At 49.6% G+C, this 25,816-nt stretch overlaps 2 protein-coding genes across 3 annotated transcripts in view; both read left to right on the top strand.

Annotated features, from left to right (window-relative positions):
• Positions 1 to 3,739, top strand: part of ATP9B (ATPase phospholipid transporting 9B (putative)) — a 172,500-nt gene extending 168,761 nt beyond the window's left edge. For both annotated transcript variants that reach the window (XM_033052712.1, XM_033052723.2), the window contains one exon: positions 1,340 to 3,739. In XM_033052712.1, coding sequence (XP_032908603.1) covers positions 1,340 to 1,476 — 137 coding nt within the window. In that variant the 3' untranslated portion in view covers positions 1,477 to 3,739. The remainder of the gene's footprint in view (positions 1 to 1,339) is intronic.
• Positions 3,740 to 23,218: 19,479 nt separating this feature from the next.
• Positions 23,219 to 25,816, top strand: part of NFATC1 (nuclear factor of activated T cells 1) — a 110,182-nt gene continuing 107,584 nt past the window's right edge. The window contains exon 1 of the mRNA XM_033080408.2: positions 23,219 to 23,351. Coding sequence (XP_032936299.1) covers positions 23,219 to 23,351 — 133 coding nt within the window. The remainder of the gene's footprint in view (positions 23,352 to 25,816) is intronic.

Raw genomic sequence — 25,816 nt, 5'->3', positions numbered from 1 at the left:
CAGGGGCGGTGCCGCGGGGCCCCAGGCCCGCCTGCATCCGGCGGGGCCGGGGCATGGCCGCCACCCCTCCGCGCTGCCTCTCCGGGGCCGGGCTATGGCCGCCACCCCTCCGCGCTGCCTCTCCGGGGCCGGGCTATGGCCGCCGCCCCTCCGTGCTGCCTGCACGGGGTCAGTGGGTGCCTGTGGAGGGGCAGCTCCGCCTCCACGGGGCCAGGGGGTGCCTGTGGAGGGGCGGCTCCGCCTCCACGGGGCCGGGGGGTGCCTGTGGAGGGGCGGCTCCGCCTGCACGGGGCCGGGGGGTGCCTCTGGACGCGCGGCTTCGCCTGCACGGGGCCCGGGCGTGCCTCTGGAGGGGCCGTCCCGCTTGCACGGGGCTGGAGGGTGCCTCTGGAGGGACGGCTCCGCCTGCACGGGGCCGGGGCGTGCCTGTGTAGGGGCGGCTCCACATCCACGGGGCTGGAGGGTGCCTGTGGAGGGGCGGCTCTGCCTCCACGAGGCCCGGGCGTGCCTCTGTAGGGGCCGTGCCGCCTCCACGGGGCCAGGGGGTGCCTGTGGAGGGGCGGCTCCACCTCCACGGGGCCGAGGGCTGCTTGTGGAGGGGCCGTCCCGCTTGCACGGGGCCGGTGGGTGCTTGTGGAGGGGCGGCTCCGCCTCCACGGGGCTGGAGGGTGCCTGTGGAGGGGCGGCTCCACCTCCACGGGGCCGGGGTGTGCCTCTGGAGGGACGGCTCCGCCTGCACGGGGCTGGGGCGTGCCTGTGTAGGGGCGGCTCCGCCTCCACAGGGCCGGGGCGTGCCTCTGGAGGGGCGGCTCCGCCTCCACAGGGCCGGGGCGTGCCCGCCCCTGCTCCGCCCCACCTCCACCTGGCAGCCATGGCCCTGCCGGCTCCCCCCGTGGCTCGCAGCTCGCACTTCCGGGTAGGCAATTTTTTTGAACTTTGTAGATCAGATAAGGCGCACCGGACTATAAGGCGCACTTCCGGGTTCCAGGGAAAATTTTAGTCAAAAGGGTACGCCTTATAGTCGTGAAATTACTGTAATTAACTTTTTGTTATGAGAGAGTCTTGCTTTTAAACTGAGATTCTGTTTCCCCTAAAAATTGCTTCAGCTGCAAAACAGTGTAAGGACCATAAAGGAACTCTGAAGTTCCTGTCTGAAAAGAAATAATTGGCAAAAGCAAAAGGCTGAGGTTAACTTTCTGTTGCTTTATTGCCCTTTTTTTTTAATGGGGACAATAGCATAAGCAAACAATTAAGAGACTTTTATTAACTTTGCACTGTGGAAGTTGCAGTTTCCATGTTACTGGCTCCCATTACTTATTTTCCCTTTTTGTTTCTGCAGATGTTGCCTTTATCACAACTGTGACCTTCCTGTGGAAAGTGTCAGCAATCACTGTTGTAAGCTGTCTTCCACTTTACATTCTCAAGTACTTGAAGCGCAAGTTCTCTCCTCCAAGTTACTCCAAGCTTACCTCGTAAAAGTGATGATATTCCTATGGTTTTTCACTCACTCCAGTCTGCAGATTGCATATTCACTGTGCTTTAGTGTCTATGGATTCATGTTGGACTAACTAAAGAAGCTTAAAAAAAAATCAAAAATCAAAAGGGATAGCGTGAACAGAGCACAAAAAGAGGAGGAAACATCTGACAGATACAATAACACAGAAGTACACTAACAACTATCAGAGATAAACTAAATTTTCTTCATGTTGATTTTCTTTTTTTTTCTTTCAGTTGTTATGATTGTAAAATAAAACCAAATTACCTTTGATTTGACAATGCTTCTGAATGGTTTCATTGCTTCTGTAAAGGATCTTTTGCTACTGTAAAGGATTTTTTCCAACTATGTTTATCTCTGCAAGTTAAGTTGAAAGTTTTTTTATTTATTACATAATTTTTCATCTTTAATTATTGTATAACTTCCTAATTCAAGCCCTTTCTTTTAATGTTTATATATGGAAAAGTTAATTCATCCATACTTACTCTAACAAACCTAATACCTGTAAATGCCCGTGTCTGTATTAGCAGCTATTATTCCTCATCAGGCATTGATTAATATGCACTATTTGAATTATGTACTGATGTCTACATAGCACAGTATTATTTTAGGAACTGTTGTCCTGTTCTGTACTCTCCATTTCTGGCACCAGTAAACTACAGATGTGTGATGTTGACAGCAGTTCTTTAAATGCACATTACAGCCGGGTTGCACAAAAGCTGTTTAAAAATTAAATTATAAATTCTGTACATAATTCCACAGCACTTATTGATCTGTACAGATATCAAAACATGGCTGCTCAGTAAATATGTTTTAAAGTTCTTATTCATTTTGTATTTGTAAAACTGCAAATAGTGTCAAAGTACATTTCTATATATGAGAAGTCCAGTAAACCTTGTATTAGCTAATATGTTTAAATTGCCTTGTAATCTGTTTACTTAGGTTACTCAGGTAAAAGAAAATAAGAGAAACACATGAACATCATGGAAGGAAAATCTTATCATCTTCCAAGTTGTAAATGTTATGTTTTTATTACTTAGTTTGGGTGCAAACTTGTCAAAAAAAAAATCAAAACATTTTTGCTTGTAAGCTATCAGAGTTGAGTATCTTGGCTGAGTTAAGACACTTTATAGCATCTGAAGATTTGTTCCAGAAACTCAAATACTCTGATGCAATCTGAAGGGTCCAAATCTTGCACACTGTAGTGGCAAGTAGGATATATTAATTTTCCATTGTGGTATCTTTGCTTTCTCACGAAGTACATATAATGAATTTGGCATAGTCTATTAATCAGTGGAAAGGAATAGCATAACTATTCATGCTTTCTTTATTAAATATTTATGTGTGTATTTTTAAAACCCACTTAATATGGATGTCATTTTTATGTTTGACTGTATGCCTTTACAACATAATTCCTCGTTTAGTCTCTTTTCCCTCATGCCACTATTGCTTTGGATGAGTAATATTTAAGTGATAATTATAACTACTTCCTGGGAGAGCAGAGGAAACGGCTGCAGAGCTATTTGGATTCCACCCCACTCCATTAATTTTTGCTTTCAAAGTTTTTCTAACTAGCTATTTATCTGCTTTTTTTAATTTTCATTCCTCATTATAAAAGCAATAAAGCCTAATTTCTACCAAATATTAGTGGTACATGTATTAAATAAACTACTGAGGTAGAGCTTCCTTTAATTACCTGACATCACAGACTAGCTTGCCCTTTCTCTCCCTCTGTGAACTCGCTTCTGTTAATCCCCACAAGATGTCACTGTTCTTGCATATTAGCAGGAGCCTTTCTGCATTCGGTGTGCTTTTGTCAGGATGCTCCTGATTTACATTTTTAGTTTAGTTCTGTGGTATTTTTGTCACTGATTTGCTTTAGTTTTTTGTTTTCCTCAGTAAGTGATGATTACTTTCAAACAATTAAGAAAGGTCACTGGTGTGCAGCTCTTCTGAAATGTTGGTAGCATTTTCTTCAAACCTTTTTGTCGTACACGCTGTGGGCTCACAACCAGATCCAGGAGATAAGCAAAAGCTCAGAGTTGGTCATCTTTCATCTGTACATCATGCATCTGTGAAATTAGGCAGAAAATGAGAAAAAAAAACAGAACTGCTCAGTTAGAACTTAAGTTTATTAATTAACTAATAATACTATTATATTGTTTCTCAGCATTAAAGCTCTTCAGGTTAATGTGATAGAAATGTATAGGTTCTGTACACAGCTATAAGCCTTTCAAAAGTGCAGTCAATTCAAGTGCCTGCTTCCTTAGTACTTCCAATACACAGCAACGGTCCAGTTTCAGCTCACTCTGTTTTAAGGATTGTGGAAGCCTGACTCAAGTCACTTGCCTTGCCTTTGAAGTTCAGCTTACATAAACAGATTTAGGCCTTGACTCTGCAAGTTACACGGAGAAGGACCTTAGATTTACTTGGTATTAAATAAATGTTTACTTTTGTGAGCTCTTATGTCAGAAACTTATTTCTGAAATGGTAATCATGTCTCTCTGAAAACATATGTGAAAAACAATTTCAGAACTGGGACAGAATGGAGGAGCAAGGTGTGACCAGGAAATACATCTTCACCAAAGTAACTTACATAACAATACGTGGACCATGTTTAATAAGCACATGAGCTAAACACCTAGATTTCCAATGTAGTTTGATGGAAGAGGAAAAGGAGAGATCCTGGAAAAAGGAGAGTGGTAATTATATTAGGTTTTTCTGATGATATTCCAAAATTATGTGTTCATGTAACTCCTGGAAAACATTTTACTACGTAAGATATTAGTTTGCAAATGGAAGATGAATTAAATCCTTGCATAATTAACATTAAATTTGTAGCACTCGTCCATGAATATGAGTGTTTACACCAATGTTTTTATGTTCAAACTGAGTTTGCTGACTCATGCAATCAGAATTCAGCTGTGTAGTATCTCCTGTTTTCTTCCTAAACCTTCAAAGTGGTTGTTAAAAAATGTGTCATTGCTTTTATACATACACTGGAAGTGCTTGTTTTCTTGATGAGCAGCTTCCACTTGAGGAAGCCTGTATTACAAATGTCCTACCCTCTGTCTGCAGAAGTGTGAGCTGAAACTTTCCTTCAATCTCCATTTAAAACATGTCTGAAAGGAGGAGCTCTGCAGCTGGGAAACTTTTTGGACTGGACAGCATTTCTGGAGGTATTTAAGCAAGAATTTTGATAGCCACTTATGCAGTTAAACAGCTGTTCATTAGGAGGCTCAGCTTCTGTAGGCAAAGAGGTTTTCCCCTCTATTGCTCTCACAGGGTTTGCTGGAGGGGTTCCTTCATCACTGCAGGCTGGGGCTGTTTGAGCCTGATCCACCTGGGGTTGCATATTGACCTCATGAGTGCTGGTGAGAAAAGCCTCGCTGCACAAACAGCAGTATGGACTTCCTCAGAGGCTTTGGAGACGGGCTGTTAATAGAAATACCCCATTGTGACCCCTTTTCCTGTCCTGCAGAGCTGTGTATTCCTGGGTTTTATATTGACAAAATAATAAGAAAGGGGGTTGCATCTGTTTGACACTTGCATACCTTCACGTGCCCAGAGCTATTAATGGGGCTCCAACAACTCCTGCAGGGCAAAGGAATTTATTGCAGAGTATGTGGGCTCTGGGTGGACGGTTCTCCTTAAAAAATGACAGCCACAGAAGGAGATCAGGCTGTTCTACTCTTGCCACTGATGCAGAAGCTTCTTCTTGTAGAACCTGCTTACAGTGACATCCATTTCAATTTTACCTTCCATGGATTTTCTCCTTATTTTTGCTGGCCAGAAAGGTAAAATGTGGGTCAGCGGTCTCTTACAATACTTAGTTGAATAACCTTTCTGTATCTAGGCTGTTATTATTATAACTCAATTGAAACTTGAAAGCAATCAAAAAAGCCCTTCAATATGTTAGGCCCCTGTAGGGAGGAAAATCAGTACAAGTGAACAAAGACAACACGGATCGAACATTATATGTAAATAAACAGGAGGCACAATGTCTTTAGCACTGTGTTAAAAAGCGTAGGAATTTCTTTTGTAAACAAAACACACTTAAAGCAAGTTACTTCCCAACAAGTATTAACTACCCAACAGATGCCCTCAGCAGGGTTCACAGCTGTTATTGCAAGTGGGAATTTGCTCAGCCAATTGCCAACAGAATCCACCTCAAATAGGCAATTGCATTGAAAGACCTGTTCACTACTTCATCAACCAAAATAGTCATGATCAAAATATTTTACAGCAGAGGTGGTGAAAACTGGGTGCCATGAACAGAACAATGAGAGCACACTCCACAGTGGAGTTGACAAATTCTGCTTTATTCTTTCATCTCTGACCACGTTTTAGCAGAGCTGCAGCTGACATTTCTCCTGATTGTAGTCTCCTCCTGCCCTCTAGCATGCTTTCAATGTGAGATGGTAATCAGCAATATTAAACTTCTAAATTGCTCCAAAAAAAGCAGGCTTGAGTAATTTAGGGTTTGGAATTTAGCCTTTATGCATTACTGAGCTATGAAAAGATCATCATCTGCTCTAAGGACATACTATGTACTATAACTGTGATGCATGATAAGTATTTATGTGTCTGGCTTTATTCTTCTGGCAGTAAACTATATTTCCTCTGCTTTTGACAAAACTGCTAAGAATAAAAAGAGCTTTGGTTATAATGATCATGTAGCTTTAAGCAAGCAGTACACAAAATAGACCATTGTAATTCTTATTTGTAGAACTGCTTTCCATTGTTTCTCTATAATATACACATCTAGTTTTTTCCATGGGCCCTCTGTGTTTTGCTCTAAGTTCTAAGCATGCATTTGATTTTGCAAAGTAAACACACGTTGTGTGGAAGCAAATTATAGATAACTACTTCAAAAGTCTTTTGAAAATGAATTCCTGGCTGGAAGGCTGGGGGTTTCTAATGGATGAGCAGACCTGTAAGGGGTAAGTGTATGTACATATGTTTTGTATTCATTGCAATTACCCATTGCCTATTTGAAGGAGAGATCTGGGAATTCTGAGTCAAGATGCTCCCCTAGGGAAAAGCTCTATGCTGCATGTGCTCAGAGGAAGATGAGCTGTTGTTTCCCTTGTGTGTACAGTAATTTCACGATTACAAGCCACACCATTTTGACCAAAATTTTGCTCCCACACCGGAAATACGGCTTACACTCAGGAGCAGCTAATATGTGAATAATTTTCTGACATTTCCAACCCCGAAAGTGCAAACCGAGGTGCCGAGTCAAGCACCTGCCATAAAACCCAGCATTTACGCGGTTGTTACAAATGGGTTACTCTGTTGCGCAGCAGGTGGAGCCGGGCTCCATGCAGGCAGCACAGGGGTGGGGGGGAGGCGGGGGAGCTCCCTTCTGCTGGCCCCGCGGCCCGGGGAGAGGCAGGGGGCTCCGTACTGCCATCCCTGCGGCCCAGGGGGAAGTGGGGGCTCCCTCCTGCTGGCCCCGCGGCTCGGGGGGAGGCAGGGGGCTCCTGTCCCCGCCTGCCACCACCGCGGGAGTTGAGGGGCTCCATCCCCGCCTCCCACCATCACTGCGGGTGCCGGTAGGCTCTGTGCCTCCCTGCCACCGCAGGGCAGCGCTGGGCCAGGGCGAGCAAGCACAGCGGCAGCGGCGGCCGGCCCCAAGTGGCCCCGCCAAGTGGCAGCGCCGAGCTGGGCCACCTGGCCCCGTCAGCAGCCCCGAGCCCTCACAGCCTGAGCCGAGCCAGTAAACCCCGCCATCCTGCGATTCTGTTACTATTTGGCAACTTTGTTGTACGCGCATCCTCCCTGCGGACAACAGAACGGCTTATAATTGGGTGCGGCTTGTGAATGAACAAAGAACGAAATGTTTGCCAACACCCGGCGATGCGGCTTATAGTCAGTGCGGCTTGTATTCATGAAATTACTGTAATTGCTGGTTGCTGCCTCCTCTTGCTGTTGAATTCCAAATTCATCTGCAGGAACACAGCTACATAGGCACTTCCTCCCACAGTTTCTGCTTCCCAGAGTACCTTCTCCCTTCATCAGGGTACTGACTCTTCCATGACAGTGACTTGAATATGTCTGTTGGTTTTCTCAGTCCCAGCTGAATGGGGTTTATCCCAGCTGTAGAAGGTAATTTTCTGTGTGAGAGTCATGAGCAGGACAGGTGACACAGATGCAGTCTAGTACATACTTACACTTATCCAAATGCAACTGAAGCAATTGTAGACAATCTGTGATTGAAAATAAATAAATACAACAAACCAGCACACGTACAATTTTATCAAATTCTAGGAAGGAGGTGAAGGAAAACAAAAGTTAAGGGCTTTGTAACTTTTACTCTCTGGCTGTAATGGTTTTGCCTTGCTTATAGTTGCCTTTCAATTTCTCGCATAATCTTCTTCATATGAGAAAATAGTAAAATATTTCAAGTGGCTAAATTATTAATCTGATTTTTTTAAATATCCTAGCTGGAGGCCTTCACATTATCTTCCTATCTGTACATGGCTAGTTTTAATTCTGGTAGGTCCGTTTACATCATTTTTGGTATTATAATGCATTGAGGGTTGAAAGTTGAAAGCAAGATATGAAGATATCCATACACTTGATCAGAAATTGGATTTTATCATGAAGGATGCCAAGATTTAAGATTCAAGAATCATGAAGTGTTTTATGATAGTATGATTCTATGAAATAAGAAGTGGAAGGAAGAATTCTGCTGCTTACAGCAACTTAGGTTTTAAATGCCCTTAACTTGTGCAGACTTCAGAGAGAAAAAACCAAACAAGAAACTCACATGGCAAATCTTATTTGAAAAAAACTAATAGCATTTTAAGAAAGTAAGCCTTTTAAGATGACTTTGAGTCTCACACCTGAATGTCTGGAACTACTGAGAGAAATTATTTTTTTAACAGTCCATCTTGGGAACACCTGCCTGAAAGAAACAATTCCAGACAGTCAAAATGCCATGCATTTCTGCCTAGCTCAGATGTCAGTCTGGCTCTGCTTGCATTAGAAGAGATTTTATTTCTCCTGACCAGGAATGACCGGGATGGGCTGTCACACTGCACTTGCATTGTCATGTTACCCTGATAAGGACAACCCCAGCAAGGACCCTCTATGCTTTGGTCCAGCTTTGCCCACTGAAATGCTGGGACACAGGTGGAAGAAGTTCCCAGTCTGAGCAGTTCTCCAGTTGTTGAAACAATTGACTTCTGTGTAAACTGGTTTTTAGTGCTCGGGGGAAGCAGGGAGGAGAAAAATAAGCTCTCTTTGTATAACCTGAAGCAGATTTGGGGGGAGTGGGAAAAAGCCAGACTGCAGTCACATAGCCATGCTGCCAACTTGCTATCTGTCCAAAAGCAATTACTTGGAGATGGCAGGTGAGAAGGGAGAACAAGGTTATAGCTCAGCTGTAACGCAGAGCCAGCCACTGATCTGGTACGTAGCAGCACAGGAGTCTTTCTTCCTGACATGCAGGTAACTCACTCTGCCAGTTCAGACATATCATCACTGTGAGTGATGGAGTTCACTGCTGGAAAAGCAGGGAAAGGCTTCTTACAGCAAAGTCTGCCCTAGAGGCAGCTACCTCAGGGCATGGCAGCAGAGAGGTCCAAAAGTGCAGAACTTTACATGTTCTGGTCAGACCGAGGACATTGCCTTTGGAGGGAGAAGGCTGGGGAAGAAAATGGGGGAAACTTCATTTTGCCTGAGGCCCAACAAAAACCCTCACTCCTCCACCCTGTGTTACACTGGACAGTGCAATAGAACATCCAGACTGTGCCATTCTGCAGGATCCATGCAGCTCTCTGCAGCTTTCACCTCCCAGCCCCCTGGAGAAAAGTCCCAAGGCTTCTTGCAGGTATATTGCAGGAGCCCTGAGCCAAGTCCCTGGGGTTGTCTGTCTGGCCCTGTGCCACCCAGGGCTCCGTGTGCAGGCACAGCCAGCCCATAAGCACAGCGTGCTCCTTTGACCCCGCACTCACAGCAAGTCACTTGGCATCACCCTAGATAAATGATCTCCCTCAGTCTTCCTGCAAACCATCTTGTTTGTGTTTTGATTATTTGATTGGCCATGTCTTTGCCCTAGCTATTCATCAGCACCTTCCTCTGAGTAACCTGGGTGTCTGGGGCCTCTTTGAAATTGCAGCCTGCTGATCTTGTAGCTGTTGACTCAAGCACAGTCACATCTACATGTGGGTCAGGGTTGGTGACTACAGTCAAGACCTCGTTTATTTGTGTTGTATTTATTTTTAAAGATGGGACACAAATTCCATGAGAGAGACTCATTTGATGATCATGTGAAGAGAATGACCAGGCAGCTGCTTGTGGCTGAACTGCTTTCAGGCAACCTGAATTCAGTATATGCTAGTATATACTGGCAGTAAGGAAGAAATTTTCGAAGGAAGACACCAGATAGAGCCCTCCAGCAACTCAAGGAAAACATGAAAAACAAAGGCTTCTCTATAGTCTTTCTTGTTACCTGACAGTCCTGTTTGAGACAGACATCTCACAGTTCTTCTACTTTGTGTCCCTCCTTTTTTGGTTTGATACTTTTCCCAGGCATAAAAAATGTGGGAATTTTATCTCTTAAGAAGAGAAAGGAAAAATGGGAGCTGCTTGCAAGTCTGAAATACAGCAGCTAATCACCTTCATATTACACAAATTTCAATGAGAATATCAAAACCTGAGGCAGGAACTGAGAACTTGAGATGTGAGGCGAGTCAAGGGGGAAAGTTAATAATTTCCAGTGTTTTACCCATGCAACAGTTTCTATTCCCAGTCTATTCTACCAGAAGTGACTGGTGATTTTAAATGATATTTTTTTAAAGAGGTTTGTTTTGTAAGTAGGAGCCTGGTTTCCAAAAAAATGCTAAATATTCACTATACAGACCTTCAGTCTCTTGATTAATCTTAAGATGGGCAACCAAAATGATCAGCAGGAAGGGAATAAACTATAGTACATGAGCAACAAATAGATAATTGGTTTTGGTATCATATTATGGAGCCAAGTAGGATGCTGGAGATACCGATAGAGGTTATTCAGAGAGAGAGAAAGACCCCCTGTACTCATTAAGAGACTGACAAAGGAAGAAGTTTTGCCACCACTGAGAATGCATGGAAGTGAGAAAATACAAGTAATGGTGAGAGTGAAGTGATAGAGTTAGGATTGGTCTGTAAGGAGAAAGGTCCTAGGATGTCCTAACATGACTTGGGAAGAAATAAATGTTACCTTTTTCTTAGAAGGGGGTAGAATTTTCATCAAGGTAGTAATTCACTGATTTAAAATCTCTGACATGTGGGGGCTTGATAGGTACACATGGCATAAGGGAAGAACTTCTTCACTTTTAACCTGAGATTGATCATCTTCTTTGTCAAGGTACATCACCTTAGTGACTGCTTCACTTGGATTTGAAATTTCTTACATTAAAATGAAGTGTGAATTTTTGCTATATTCAGACATGCTTACTCTAGAAGTTATCTGGTTAACTTTGGTGTTATTCTGTACCCATCACTAATTTTCTTCTCATCCTCCAGATTACTGCATTCTTACACAAATATGTGCACTTCCGAGTAGAGGAGATACAAGTGCAGGGGCTTCAGTCCTGCTCACAGTTCTGCCTTGGTGCTGCGTCTGGGTACAGGTTTGAACAGGTGCCCTGCTGCTCCGCCCTCTCCCTTGCCCCGGGAGCTCCCCGGCAATCTGCTCTTGGTTTCCAGCCCGCGAACTGCTCCAACTCCTGCTGTTCATCTCGTCCAGGGAAAGCATGGCCAGCACTGTCCGAAGGAATTAGTGTGGAACTCAAGCGATAGAATTGAAGCTTCTTAGCACAGCATTATGACTGAAATAGCTGTAAACTCGTTTTAGGGGGCCAGGCGGTGGGGAGAGAACGTCTACAAACTCTCCATGCCAACTCAGTTTCACAGCCACCAGCCCCTTTCACCCAGTGGGAAGCAGTACCTGCATCGTTTCCCTTGCCATTCAGCATCCATGCTTTCCGAAGATGGGCTCGGTTCCAGTTTGAATGATTGATGAGTTTAAGTAGATAAGGGTCAACATCAATAAACACGGGGGGTTTTGCTTTACTAGTTTATTTCCAAGGGCAAGCGTCTTGTGAAAGCTGGTGTTTTTGTACATGCCAGAAGAGGGCGGTGCAAGCCAACAAATAAGTAAAATTCCACATTCATGGTCACCACAACCAAGGGAAAAAAATTCCTTCTTTCAAGGTACTCGTTTTCTAAAACTGTTTCCACAGTATGGGAGAAAAAAGTTTCCTGAACGGTTTAGTCTTAAATTTTTTCAGATGAGACAAAAATCAGTTATGGAAAGGGTTTCTTTCCAGTTCAGTCACTGTCCAACACAATCACTGCAAGTGCTGCTACTGAGGACGCAGTCCCAGGGACAGGCTAATTTATTTACCAGTGTGGGGGTTGAAAGGTGAAAGGGTTTCTGCCAGCAGTCTATCCAAGCTAGCTTCAAACCAAAGTCTTGGGCATTCAGAACCCTCGCCCTCTGAGGCAAGTTTGTGTTTTCTATTAAATTTTAATTGGGAGAAGGGAAGAGAAAAAGTCCTTTAAAGGAAACTACACTACAAAGTGTTTACTGTGATAATGTCTGGATGGTGGAGGCAGCTGGATCAGGACTGACTTTGTGTCGGGGCTCTCATTAACCACTTTTTGCCAGATTTGCTAACCAGTAGTGCCAAGCATCAGAAGCAACACGATCCCATGCTCCTAGCAGGACAGGATGTTTCATCTCAGCAAGACACTTGTCTCCTCACCACTTCTGCATCAATGAACTCCCCAGGGCTGCTCTGCCTTGTGGTGTGGTCTCTGAACCAGCATTCTGGTAGCCCTTTCCTGCTCTACTCACCCTCACAACAACATCCCTGAAAGACTCTCAGCACTAAAATGTGAGCCCATGCTTTGGCCCCTCCATAATTATCCCAAACGGATCTCTTACTCCCCTGCCTTTACCCTCCTCTGATCTGCCACTGGTACCAGCCCTAAATATTGATCATCCAAGCCACTCCCAGGATATAAGAAATCTTGCAATAGGCCTTGTACCCAGGCAGTGGTCACCCTTCAAATGCCTCTGTCAGACAAAGTTTTTCCGTGAGGTCTCCAAGTCTAGCTAGCCATGAACCCCAAACGGAGGGGATACTCCTGAGTGTGTATATGCCCATTTCTGAGGTCTCAGTCTGCCTTATCCTGTGGGTCACTCTGTACCTGTTGACACTCCAAGAACAGTGTAGGAGGTCCCAGGTCTGGGTACTGCTGGAGCTCTGCAGCCCAGCAACCAGTGAAGGAGCTTTCTGTGGGGGAGAGGAGAAGCTTCAGTGGGTGGGAAAGGCTTTTCTTTGCACTGCTAGAGGTTGCTGGCCACTTCTGTGAAATTGGTCTGCAGTGAAATTGGAGTGCAGCCAGCGAAAGTTGGAGCCAAATCCCAGACTTCCAGACTTGACAGCTTTGACTCATGTAACTTGAGAAACACCACGAGAATTGCATTGTGGACTGCTCAGGGCATCAGTGCTGGGCAGCAAGCAGGCAACAGCCCTTGAGCAGTAAACACAAGTGGCTTTCACCTCAAAGACTCACCTGGGGTGACAGATTCTTCAGCTGAAGCCCCAAAGGCAATTTCTGTGAAACAATTCCATGAAACAATTTTCAGCCCCAGTCTTTAGTCTGTCTTTTCACACCTGCCTTTCCCAGAATCAGCCTGGTAGATAGATCCAGCTCTGGGAGGTTGTTCTGCCATTGCTCTGCCTCATAGCTTAACAAAGGCGTTCCTGTCTGCACAGCTCTGTCCGTGCAGTTCTCTCTTGCACTACACACACATCTGTGGGCAGCCTCCTTCTCATACACCACAGTTAAGAGGTTTCTTTAATTTCATAGTTTAATATAGCTTTTAATTTCATACTCAGTGTGCTCAAAAAGCAATCTGAAAATAAATTCAATTGGACTCTTGGAAGGAAGATCGTAATGAAAGTCCTGGAAGCAAAGGAGAAAAGATTACAGTAATTTCACGATTACAAGCCGCACTGACTATAAGCCGCATCTCTGGGTGTTGGCAAACATTTCGTTCTTTGTCCATACACAAGCCGCACCCAATTATAAGCCGTTCTGTCGTTCGCAGCGAGGACCCGCGTGTAACAAAGTTGCCAAATAGTAACAGAATCGTGGGATGGCCAGGATTACTGGTTCGGCTCGGGCCGTGAGGGCTCGGGCCTGCCGACGGGGCCAGGTGGCCCAGCTCAGCGCTGTTGCTCGGCGGGGCCGCTCGGGGCCAGCCACCGCTGCCACTGGGTTCTCTTGCCCCGGCCTGGCACTGCACCGTGGTGGCAGGGGGGGCACGGATCCCGCCGGCATCCGTGGCAGTGGTGGGAGGTGGGGATGGAGCCTGCTGGCACCCACGGCGGTAGCAGCAGGAGGGGATGGGAGCCCCCTGCCTCCCCCCGAGCCGTGGGGCCAGCAGGAGGGAGCTCCCCCGCCTCTCCCCCACTCTGTGCTGCCTGCACGTAGCCAGCTCCACCCGCCGCGCAACAGAGTAACCAATTTGTAACAATCGTGTAAATGCTGAGTTTTACCGGCAGGTGCTCGACTTGGCAGTTTGCACTGACTCGGTTTGCACTTTTGGGGTTGGAAATGTCAGAAAATCATTCATATATTAGCCACTCTTGAGTGTAAGCCGCATTTCCGGTGTGGGAGCAAAATTTTGGTCAAAACGGTGCGGCTTGTAATCGTGAAATTACTGACATTTGTATCATCTTCATGGTTTTCTATAACTGTTCCAGGCTTGCATTTAATGTATCTGCATTAACTTGATGTAGAAGACTGTTGATGAGACTTGAGGCACAGTGCAAACACAGTCTGGTGTTGGGAGGTTGTGGGGTTTCATAACACTCGTGGTTTCACTGTTGTGCCGGAGCACCATTTAGAGCAGAAGAGTCATGAGGTGCTTTTTGGCATTTTTCTTAGCAATGAGGAAAAGGATTCTCTGGCTTTGCAGAGGGGAGAGTCTCATATTTGGACTGCTAGGGCTGTGTTCCTCCTGAAAAAAACTTTTCCATGGCTTTTGGAAGGTCCTGCTCCACAGTGCATGCCAAGCAACTCCAATAACTTAACACATTTAGTTTTCAGAGACTCAGCTAAAGGTTCTTAGATAGAAGTTTAACCCTCCTAATGTTTGCAAATGTGTCTTGTTCTAGCTGCTAGTGAATTTGCACTCTCACATACAGCAACAGATGCAAAAGAAGAGATGGGGTTCTTCCTGGGACTTTCCGGTTCTGCATACTCATTTAGAAATCAATTTAATGCATTTTAATTGCCTATTTTTCTCCTTGGTTTTCTCTTTACAGCTACACACCAGCAAAAAATAATAAGGTAGAGTCTAGCCAGGCAGACTGCTAATGAGGAAGCTTGACTCAAGAAGATTTTAATTTTCAGTATTTGCTCTTCAAGATAGCTACTTCAGCATGCAGGGATGTCACAAAACAGGAATGCTTCTAATGGAACAAAGGCTTTGGGCTTGCACGTCATTTTGGTACACAAACAACCAAACCCATCCTTGACCAAACTACAGGAGTCTGGCAATCCTTTTCAGGTTGCTGGTCCCCTCCATCAAATCACCCCAGTAAAGAAAACTCTAATTGTGCATGGAGTAAGGTGTGAAAAGAATGAGAGAGACAAAATTCAAGCTGTGAAAATGGTGTATGTTAAAAGCCCAATCTCTTGCCAGCCTTTCAAGATCCCTCTGGCAAAGAAAAGCTTCTATCTCTGCCAAGCTGACTGAAGTGCTTCTCAGAAAGTCTCCATCCATGGGGCATCTCTGTGAGAAACCAGAACTGGCTGAGGTCAGTGGCATCCCTGGACAGCCAGAGTAGGCAGGATAGCACAAAGTCATGCTGGGTGTTGGGATCAAAGTCAGCCTGCCACCAACGTGCCCCTGATTCCACAGCTAGTGCAGCTCAGCTGTGACCTTGGCACCACTAAATGTTGTATCAGAACCTTGCCATTGCTGCTGGAGTAGTACATTACAGCTGGAGACATCTGTCTCCATTATAACCCTTCATATCCAATAGCACACAGTTCCTATCATTTCATTTTTTAGGTTGAAAAGGTCCGAGTTTCATTCCTGTCCAAGACCCCTGTCTTTGGAAAGGCTGGGCTGCTCAAAGCTTGTTGAAAATAATAGCAGAGGAGAGTATATTTCTTTACACCATTGGACTGTAATTCATTACCTACTTTATATCAAGTGTAAAGGATGATCCTCAACAGGGCACAGCCACAAGTGAAGGAATAAAACCTTGGCACCATATTTCATCACCTGGAAAATATTTCATTTCTCACTCTCATCCCCTGAGTTACCCTATCATGCAACAAGCACAGGGGAAAGGGGGAGCAGGGACTGATATATGCAAGCATCTGGCACACGGGGCCACAGTCAAAATTGCTGCTAGAGTAGTCCAAATCCTATTCATAAAGTTTGTGAAGGTGAGCCCAGAAAAGTTTAAAGCAATGATTTTGTGTTTGCTGGAGTTTAACAAGGTTACTGACTCTGCCTAAGAAAATGAGGTCAGTAAAATGTATACAAGTATTGGAGTATCAATATTAGGAGGATAAACTTGGGTTAGGGAAGAGAGAAGTGCAATAAAGAGCACCATGCACCAGAAGAGAGCTTACAGGGCAGATCTCCTGGGGCTCGGAGCCGGGACTTGCTCTGTTTAAGAGTTTTACACAAATGAGTCCGAGGCTGGCGCGATGCGCCGGGTGTCCAGATGCAGATGACATCATGATAGGAGGGGAGGTTGCTGATAAATTTCAGGAACGTACTAGACTATAGGAGGATTTGGAGACACTGGGGGGAACAGGCTAATACAAAGGAATTCAATATTACACAATGGAAGGTTATTCATTTAGGGAGAACCAATAGCACATTTAAATGCAGGTTTAATGAACTAGAGCAGGAGGAAACTAATGAAGGCAAAGACTGCTGGTGCTGAGAAGCAGTAGGAATAGCAGCAATCTGACAAGTAAGTAATAGTGCAGCTGAGATATTGGAAAAGAGGGCTCATGCTGCAGCCAGGGAATCCAGGGCTTCACATCGGGTCATTCATTCCATGTGGCAGTGAAGGCGCTCCCAGCAGTGAACTTGAAGTATGAAAGAGGCTGGTCCCCAGTACAGAGAGGAAGGCTACAAAGGGCACTTCACTGCTGGCCCTGTTGTGTGCACTGGGACAAGGAACCTTGGATCTAAAAGGAGATGCTTCCAGATGCATGGAAGTGAAGGTGGCTGAGCACGTGTTCAGGCTCACAGGGCACTTGGTTGCGAGCACAGCTCCAGACATGCTGCCTTTGGAGTAAATCAGCTCAGTCTAGGTCTCCTCTGGCTGTGGGGGGAGATGCTCTCGGGGACCAAGTACTGGCAGAGGGAATGAGAAGGTCTTACAGGAGCCTGTCAGTAAAACAGAATTTCCAGGGGATGTAGAGTTTATGGGCTAGAGGGAAAGGAGTCCCTTCTGCACTGGGAGGGCATGTGCAGCCTTTTCTGACTCATGACCATCCAGACTCAACCACTGGCCCCTGGGCTGCTTAGTGAAGCACATGCACATGCCAACAGCCCAGCTTTGTGTCCATCTTCCTGGGCCCCTGCTTCCATGAAGTCTCCTGCAGCAATTCTGCTCCTTCAGATGAAACATAGACATCTGGGAGAAAAAAATGCTTTGCACTGCCTGAAAATGAAGGTGTGATCCTGTGCCTCGGAGGATGGATGAGGTGAAAGCCGCCATCCCCACAGTGTGCAGGAACTGATCCCTACCACAGGTCCCAGTCTGCCACAGACATCGTAAATCTGATGTTTCCCTTCCCAAGGAAAGGGTCTGCTCTGCTGCCAGCTTGAGTTCCTGTGTACCCAATGAGCCTTTCCCTCATTAAGTACTTTTGAATGAGGCAAAAAATGTGTTGCCACCCCCTGTACCAGAAACTGGGGAATTCTGAAACTTTAAGTATTTCCAGAGGTAAAATACAACACCTGGTACCAAACCTTGTTACCGTTTCTTTGCAAATCTGACAATACTGCACAAGTACAAATAGAAAGTTAGACAGGCTCTTTTTTTTTAGCTACCCTGCATTGCAAATTCCATCAGCAGAGCCCAGGAAGAAATGCAAAGCACTGATGTTTTCATTTTTGATGGCTGTTTTGCCATGTGAAGAGAGTTCCTGAATCACCATGGTGAGAGCCCGGGGTCACACAACAGAGATGGAATTCAGCCAACTGCTGGCATCCACCTCAGCTGGGACAGCTGCGGGAAGGATGGTGCACATCAACCCCAGCCAGCGTCTAAGTCTGCCCTGTACCTGCCCACAGTTTGGCTTTTTGCAAGGGTAAAACTCAAAAGGAAACAAAGGGGCACTGATGCAGCATGTATCATTATGAAATTATTTCTCTGAACTAATGTCTCAGTTTAATTCAGTCACGGTTTTCTGTATATGGGTCTGCTGCGGCTGTCTGATGTCTATCTTGATTTTAAAAAGTCGGTGTCTGAACAGATGACTGTAGCTCCAAAAAGGTTTAAGGTCCTTTGCCTGCAGTCACTGGCTGCGTTCCTAAACTGTCGTTTAAAAAGAGTCCACTAAATCAAAAGCCAGGTAAATCAACAGAGCACTCAACATCGTAATGAGACCGGTTATAAGGTAAATTACAACATTATTCAAGCACACAAAATTCCTCCTCTGGCATTTGTCCTGCTAAGTGCAATGCACCTTAAAAGTGGTGAAATGATTTCTGGCAGCTGGCGAAAGAGGCTGTGTCAGGGGGATGGGAGGCTGAGTCCAGCCTGTGTCTTTGCACCAGTTTCCAGCTCTGGGCAGCAGCTGGCCACTGCTCAGGTGTGCTCCTTGCCTTGTTTGAAAGGTTTATGGATGGGTTTTCAAAATGGTGCCATACCAGCCATAAACACTGGCCATGTGCTGCTGTCTCAGTTTCCAGCAAATCTTGTTGCAATTTTCAAAGCAGGGGACTAGAAAGACTTTAATTAGGGCCTTGGTTAGGGAGGCTCAAGACTTATAAATCTTTTGTTACAATGAATGAAATTCTGAACAGATGCTGATGCTTTTGAAGCTGCCAAGACCCAAAAGATGGGCATGCAGACCCTAAGGAGGTGGCCACTTTTATGAATGTCAGATATAAAAGGCTGTAAGGATACAAGGGCAAGAAGCCCAAAACAGAACAAAAATTCTACGCAGAGCAGAGTTGGCTTTGTCTGATACATATCTTGGATTATGAGATTCTGTGTGCTATTGTAAGGAAATGTTAGATATTGGTAAACACTGGAGAGAGGGGGTCCCTCCCACCTTGCTTTTAAAACACTTTTGTGTAGACAAAGCTGAAAGTTTTCATTCTACAGGACACAGCCTGAAGAAAAAAATTGCCCCAAGTCTTGCAAGTAACGCAGGGCACCAGTCAGGCACAGCCTGTTGTGGAGCACTACTAACCTAAATCCTCTGGTGGAGTGAGAACGAAGGAGTTTTGGTTGAATTAGAGATTCCTGGAGAAATACTGTGGCTACTGTGTTCAAAGGTTCATGCAAACCATCCCTCCCAGACTGCTGAGGCCTAAAGAAAAGGAGAGAAAAGGAAAATGGAGAAGGGAATGCACAGACTCACACAACTTCACATAATATGAAACTAATCCAGCGAACACGAGTCAGACTCTTTGGTGATTAAAACATCCTGTATAAATATTCTGCAGTATTTTTTAAAAGGACAACACTACATGCAAGAGCTGAGAACAGGGGACAAATTTAATGCTTTGCTTGCAAAGATGAGAAGAAGGGGTAAAAAGTGGTCCAAAAGTGCCCACTGAAGCCTGCATCATTTGGCTCCTTCGTAGAGCAAAGAACTGGTGTTTGTGGCTGGGAGGAATCATGTGTCAGATGGCCAAGCTGCACAGGGAATGCCAACATGGCTGTGGGATCCACAGAGGCCTCCAGCACTGGGGGGCCCAGCCCAGCAATCACCAGTGGTGGGAAGTACTGGGGCACTGCTCTGCACGTCTGGGGGAGGAGAGAGGGGAGGCTCCTTTTCTGCTCCTACCCTCTCTCCTTCTACAGCATACAGATTTTTTTCTTCTTGTGATTTCTGCAGTACAAACTGACAGGGCAGTGGAAAATGGGTGGGAACCCGAAAAGGCTCTGTCCCAAGGCAGAGGCTCTGTGGCCTGCTCTGTTCCCTTATCCCAGTCCAGCTGCTTTCCCTTGGGAGAGCTGCAGTCCACCAAGTGCACTGTTTCCCATGAGCATCGCCTCCATGTGCAGCCACACAGACGAGTTTCTCAGTGTGACCTAGGCCACACAAGCCATTGTATGCTGTCTCAGCCACGGAGGAAAGGTGTAGAACAGAGCAGCAGTTTAACCTAATTACTGGTTAAGTGCAGCAAGCGCTTTGTTTTCCAGGACAGCCGTCTCTGTGAAGGGGAAGGGAAGCAGCAGCTCGCCCCCTTCTTGCTGTGGGACATGCGGATGGAGAGGGACTGCCCAGGGAGCCCGTACAACTCTGTGGCAGACGTGGATGGTAAGAAGAGGGCCCGGCAGAAGGATTCCTGTGGATAAGCAGGAGAAGGCTCACTGCGTGGCAGTGATGGGGGAGACATGTCCTAGCAGAGAACTGGTGACAAGGGAGGATTTCTAGGTGGGGTGCATGCCTGTACACCCCTGTGTGGAGCATGTGGAGCAGAGCCTGTTGAGGTCCCACCAGCTCTGCTGGGATTTACCCGCAAGGAATTAGGACCAGTCAGTGAGGGACTAGATTTGGACAGCGGGAGCCCTGTGTCTGATTTTAGTGCCCGAACTGGCATGCAGTAATACCTGCACGGGGAAAAGAAGGGTGATGGGGAGTGGGGCAGCAGGAGCATATCCCTGCTGTCCACTGCTGACCTCTTCCACATGTGGGCTGTGATGGTCAGCATGTCATGCTGGAGCCCAGGGAGCTGCTTAGAATGAAGCTAGATGTGGAGACCTGCCTCTTGCATCTTCCCTGGGAGGTGAAGAAGCCCTACAAGATCACCAGCCACGTCTCAAATGTCAAAGGCGAGGCCGATACTGGTCCCTGCTAACTCAGTGCCAGAGGTCACTTAAAAGTACTCCGCATACCTTCGTAACTTTTTTCCCCTCGTTTTTTAACTTGTCTTTACTTCTGTTGAAAGAAAATCTCCTGAAGTTCAAAATAATGAAGGCCGATGGTGGCCGTAGCACTTAGAGGCAGGATTTAGGGAGGAGATGTAGGGAAGCAAAGCAAAGAGGGCCAGCAGGTGTGCGAGCCTCGGTGGCAGCACGGGACAAGAGACCAGGCATCGGGGACGTGGCTTTTAGAAGCGCCGGGGCGCGTTTGCTACAATGATCCACTGAAACAACAGCCGTCTAAAAATAAGGTTGTTTTCTGTTCTAAGCTCCTTTTAACTTCGTTAGTCATCACCGGCTCCCAAAATAAGCTCCGTGTAACAGTCTCTCCTAGTAGCGGCTGTAAACAAACTCGGGGAGGCGGGAAGGAGGCGCGGGGCCGAGAGAAGCGGAGGCGGGGCGGCCCCGGGGCGGCCCCGCGGGGCTGCGGGGGCGGCGGGGCCGGGAGCGGCGCGGCGGGGCCGGGGCCGGGGGTCGGGGGGCGGCAGCGGGGCCCGCGCTGCGCCGCCGCCGCCTGTCCGCGCCGGCTGGCGGGGCCTTGGAGCGGCGCCACGGTGGTCCGGGCAACGGCATTAAACAGGAGGAAACAGACGGGGGATTCCGTCATTTCGGCGGGGAGCGGGGAGGGGGGCGGTGGGGCGGCAGGAAAGGAGAGTCCCGCAGAGAGCAGCGCGGCTCTCGCCCGCCTCCGCCCCATCCTCCCGGGAAGCAGCCGGGATCTTCCCCCCGCCTCCCCCCGCGCCGGGCAGCCCCGGCAGCCGCCCCGGTGGGCGCGGGCCCGGGCCCGGCGGGCCCCCCGAGCGCCGCCCCGGGGCCGCCCCGTCGGGGTGGGTGTGTGAGGGGAAGGGGGGGGGGCTCTGTCAGCGCCGCCCCGCGCCCTCCCTGCCCCGCGGCGCCCCCTGGCGGCGCCCCGGCGTGCCTGAGGGGAGGCGGGAGGCCGGGAAAGGCCGCCGGGGGCTGAGGGCTTCCCCCTTCTGTTTTCCCCTTCCTCCCTCTGTTCTCCCGTTCGTTTTTCCTTGAAAGAAAAGCGTGGCCCTTTTGGTTTAGGTTTCGGGGTTTCCCCACCCGAGGGAACGTCCGAGGTCGGTGGAAGGTGCTGCGCCTTGGTGGGCACGCGCCTTGGTGGGCACCGTCTTCCTCCGCTCTTCAGTGGAGGAGCCCGCCCCGAAGAACCGACCGCGGGCTCCCGTTCCCCAGAAGCAGACAGGATTTCGTTTATACTGGGTTTATTTCCAGCCACACATGGGTGTCAGGCACTAGATTTATGATTCTCTTTTTTTTTCCCTTCACACACCAGATATGCTCGAAGCCGCCCCAACTCCCCGCATGTCCCATTCCAGAAGTTTGGAATGGTCCCCTCCTGCCAGCTGTGGGGGCAGAGAGAGGACGGAGCGGGAGCGGGGGGCGAGGGGAGCGGCGCTGGGAGCGGGGGCGGCGCGGTCCCTCTCAGCAGCTCCCGGCCGGGAGGCTCCCGCCTGGGCCGGGGTATCACGGCTGCGTCGGGGGCCGGGACGGGGCATCCCGGAGATGGGAGGTGGGAGGAGGAGTCGCTGTGGGATGGAAATCTCTCCTTCTCGCCGCTACGAAGGGATGAGACACAACTGTGTTGCTGAGATATTTACAGAATAATAATAAATAATAATAATAAATCTGCAGCGACTGAAACCGAGTCCGCGGGTCTGTTAGTAATTTAGCAGAATGGGATTTTCCTTTCTCTCGCCTGCCAGTTGATGCTCTTTTCCAAATTTCCACAGCGGGGGAAGCCTGCGATTTTTTACATAATGATTTCAGCATGCGAGGCTGCCTCGCCTTTTTTTTTTTTTTTTTTTTTTTTTTTTCTTCCCCCTCTCCCTGCCTGCCTCTTTCGCTCCCCGGTCTCCCTTCTTTCCCCCCTTCACTTTGCGACCCCGGCGCGCCGCCCGCTCTCCCGCAGGAGGGCACCCGGCTGCCGCAGGCTGAGGGGACCCCGCGGGCGGTGGCGACGGGGCCGGGGCTGGGCGGGCGCCGTGCCCCGCGGAGGGGCGGGCGGCCGGCCGGCCGAGCCCGTCGGTGCCCGCCGCTGCCCGCCTCCCGCTGGCCGTCCGCCGGCGGCGGGGCCGGGGCCCGGCTGACATCACGGGGCCGGGGCGGGGAGAGGGGCCGGGATGGGAAGGGAGGTGGCGGGGGGGGGGGCGGGGGGGGTGTTTTCCAGCTTTAAAAAGGCGGCGCCGGGCGCGCAGCCCTGCGTCAGAGCGAGACTTCCCCGCTCCGCACACTCACTGCCCCCGTCCCCCGGCTGCAGCTCTCCGCGGGCGGCAGCGCCCGCCGCCCCGTCCCGCCGCTTCAGCGCGGGCAGTGCCTCCGAAGTCCCCACGCACACCCGCCCTCCTCTCCATGCCCCGTCCCCGGGGGGGCGGCGGCAGCGAGCTCCTGTGCCTCCGCGGGCGCGGCTACTACGCCGGGGGCGGCGCGGCCCCGGTCACCGGGTCGTGAAGGCGGGCGGGGGGGGGCGCGGGACAGGCGGGACAGGCGACGAGGGGCCGGCAGTGGCCCAGGGCGCGGCGCCGGGCTCCGCCGCCCCGCCGGGTGGATGCCAAGCGCTGCCCCGCCGGCCGCCGCCGCGCCGCCGTCGCGGGACCCATCCAGCGGGAGAGAGAGGCCGGCGGCGGCCCCGCAGGACGGCGCCCGCCCGCTCGGCAGCACCATGAAGGCGGCGGAGGAAGGTAACGGGCGGCGCTGCGTGGGGCGGAGGGCGGGCGGGCGGCGGTGTCCCCCGGTGTTTCCCCGCGGCGGCCCGGAGGCTCGCCGGCGGCCGCTTGCCAATAGGTGTCTCTTTCGCCTCTCGCACGGCGCCGCCGCGGCCGCGCCGCTGCTCCCGGTCGCTTCCCGCCGGTCCTGGGCCCGGGCCCGCTCCCGGAGGCGCTGCGAGAGCGCCTGGGATCCGGTCAGGGGCACACGCTCGGGGATTCCCTCCCCATCCCGGGGTTTGACTTAGGGGAGGTCAGTATACAGCCCGTCATTGCGGCCAACCCACGCTCCTGGGAAAACGAAGGAGTCCCGGGCAGTGCCAGGCGCTGTACCGGCGCTCCCGGCACACCGAGGCAGGCGGGCTCTGCCGCCCCGCGTACCCCGCGCCCTCGGCGGGCGGGCGCCCTGCCGCCGCCGTTTCGGCTCCGGGCGGGCTCTTGCCCCGCTGTCCCAGCTCTGAATCACGGCTTCTTTCTCTGCCCCTTCCCTGAAAAGTGCTCTGAAAACACGTCGGCAAAGTTTCCAGAGGGACAGGCGGTGGCCGCGGAGCTCGGGACGCGCGCAGCTTCTCCGGGTTGAACTCGGCCCTGCCACGGGTAGCGTCTGGCTAGAGAGGGGACCGACTTCACCCTCTCCTCTTGCCAATCGGTACTGTTCTCCTCGCGGAGCATCGCCATCCAGCACCGCTCCGCCTACCGCCGAAACTTTCGGCTCTTCCCGCTGCTTGCGGCAGCGGCCCCGGTAGCGGGCCCCGCGGGCATCCCCGCCGGGCATCACCTCCGCGCCGCGGCAGGTGCGGGGCAGCTCCCGGCTCCCCGCTGCGGGCCCGGCGGCTGCCCTGTGCCGTGCTCCCTCCTCCCCTCCGGGCTGTTCCCCGGCTCCCAAGTTTCTTCCCTATCCGGCGGTTTCTGCTGGTGCTCGGGCAGGGCTCAGCGAGCCCGCACGTCCCGGGCAGAGAAAGTTGTGAGGAAGCGAAGTGGGGGGGGTGCTCTCCGTGTCCTCCGCGTTCATTCCGCAGCGCGGGACAACGGGACTCCATTCCCTGAGTTTGTCCCCGGAAAGCTGGAAGGGAGCTCAAGACCCATCTCTTTTAATTTTTATTTTTTTAATATTTATTTTTATTTTTGCACAGCTGTTTTCACCCTAGAGGTTCATTGCAATTGACAAGATTCTGCCAGTGCGAAATCTACAAGCGCAGCCCTGACTGAGGCCCCGCTTGTAAAGCGGAGAGCCTTTTGGGATGGAAGTTAATTATACTGTATTTAATAGAAGTGGCTGGCGTGCCAGTCGCACACTCAGACATCCGTGAGCTGCGCACACGGTGCTTCCAATGCCCTGGGCTCCAAGGGCACTGAATACACCACTTGTGTTCTACTAGTGTAAAAACTATATCCAGAGGCAGCTGACGTAAAGGGCGTTCAGCAGCCTCGTGTAAAAGAAAAAAAAAATCCCCCCTCTTTATTTCTGTGGCATTTCTGATGCCTATGTTAAAATGTGCCAACCCTCGCCGATAGTTCTCTTCCCTGGTGGTATATTTTGTAAGGGACTAAAAAAGAGTCCAGCCAGAAAGTGTGACCCAATCCAGGAAACACGTAGGGGAGCCCTGCGCGTCAGGATTGCTGCCTGCAAATTAAGGTGCCATTTGATTGCCAAACGACAACAACCAAAGAAAATACTTTATTTCTTGTTTAGTCAGGGAAGAAATGCACAAAGAGTCCCTGTGGGAGGACCTCGTTTTTTTTCTTTGGGTAGTAGCGAGGTGTGGAGTCCTTTGCCTTTGAAAATGCCAGTGTTTATGCAAGGTTTAATGCCGTGGGCAAGTCGAATTCGCCTTCAGGCTGGGGGGCTGCATCTGGAGCAGACCGTCTGATGCATCCCTTGTTGAACCTGCTTTATGGAGTTGGAACAACTCCAGTTAACTCCAAGGAGAGTCTGGGTGGGCAGTGGCCGAGCTGGTGCATCGGTCCGTGGGTCGTGCAAGGGCGGCTGGTGACACGGATATGGCCTTGCCGGGGCGCACCGCCCCCCATCGCTCCTTTCGCTCTTCTCAGTTCAATGACACTGTTTCAATCTGGACTGTTAGCAGGAGGGCCTCTGTTACTCTGTCCCCACAAGTGCTATTACTTCGTTTCTAACCTTTGCATGGCACATCTGTCCTCTTTCTCCGCGGGAAGGGTGCCAGTCGAAATATTTCATCGACAGCACTAATACTGGTGTCACTGGCAAATCGAACCGTCTGTAAATAGCGTGGGACATTTCACCAGCCTTGCAGGTACCACATGCGGGAGAGGCGAAGAAATCGAGGGCAGCAGGCACTTGGGAGCTTCTCCTCGCCTCCCCTTCGGGGCACTCCAGGCGATGGGCGTCTGGAGCAGAGCGGCGGCAGGGAGGGGTGGCACTACTGGAACCGGGGCCTGGCGGCTGGGACGAGGCGGCTGTC

This window comes from Catharus ustulatus, chromosome 1, assembly GCF_009819885.2.
Source record: "Catharus ustulatus isolate bCatUst1 chromosome 1, bCatUst1.pri.v2, whole genome shotgun sequence".
In the NCBI taxonomy this organism is placed as follows: domain Eukaryota; kingdom Metazoa; phylum Chordata; class Aves; order Passeriformes; family Turdidae; genus Catharus; species Catharus ustulatus.
The sequence above is the reverse complement of the archived record's forward strand: the minus strand, read 5'-3'. Positions and strand labels throughout refer to the sequence as shown.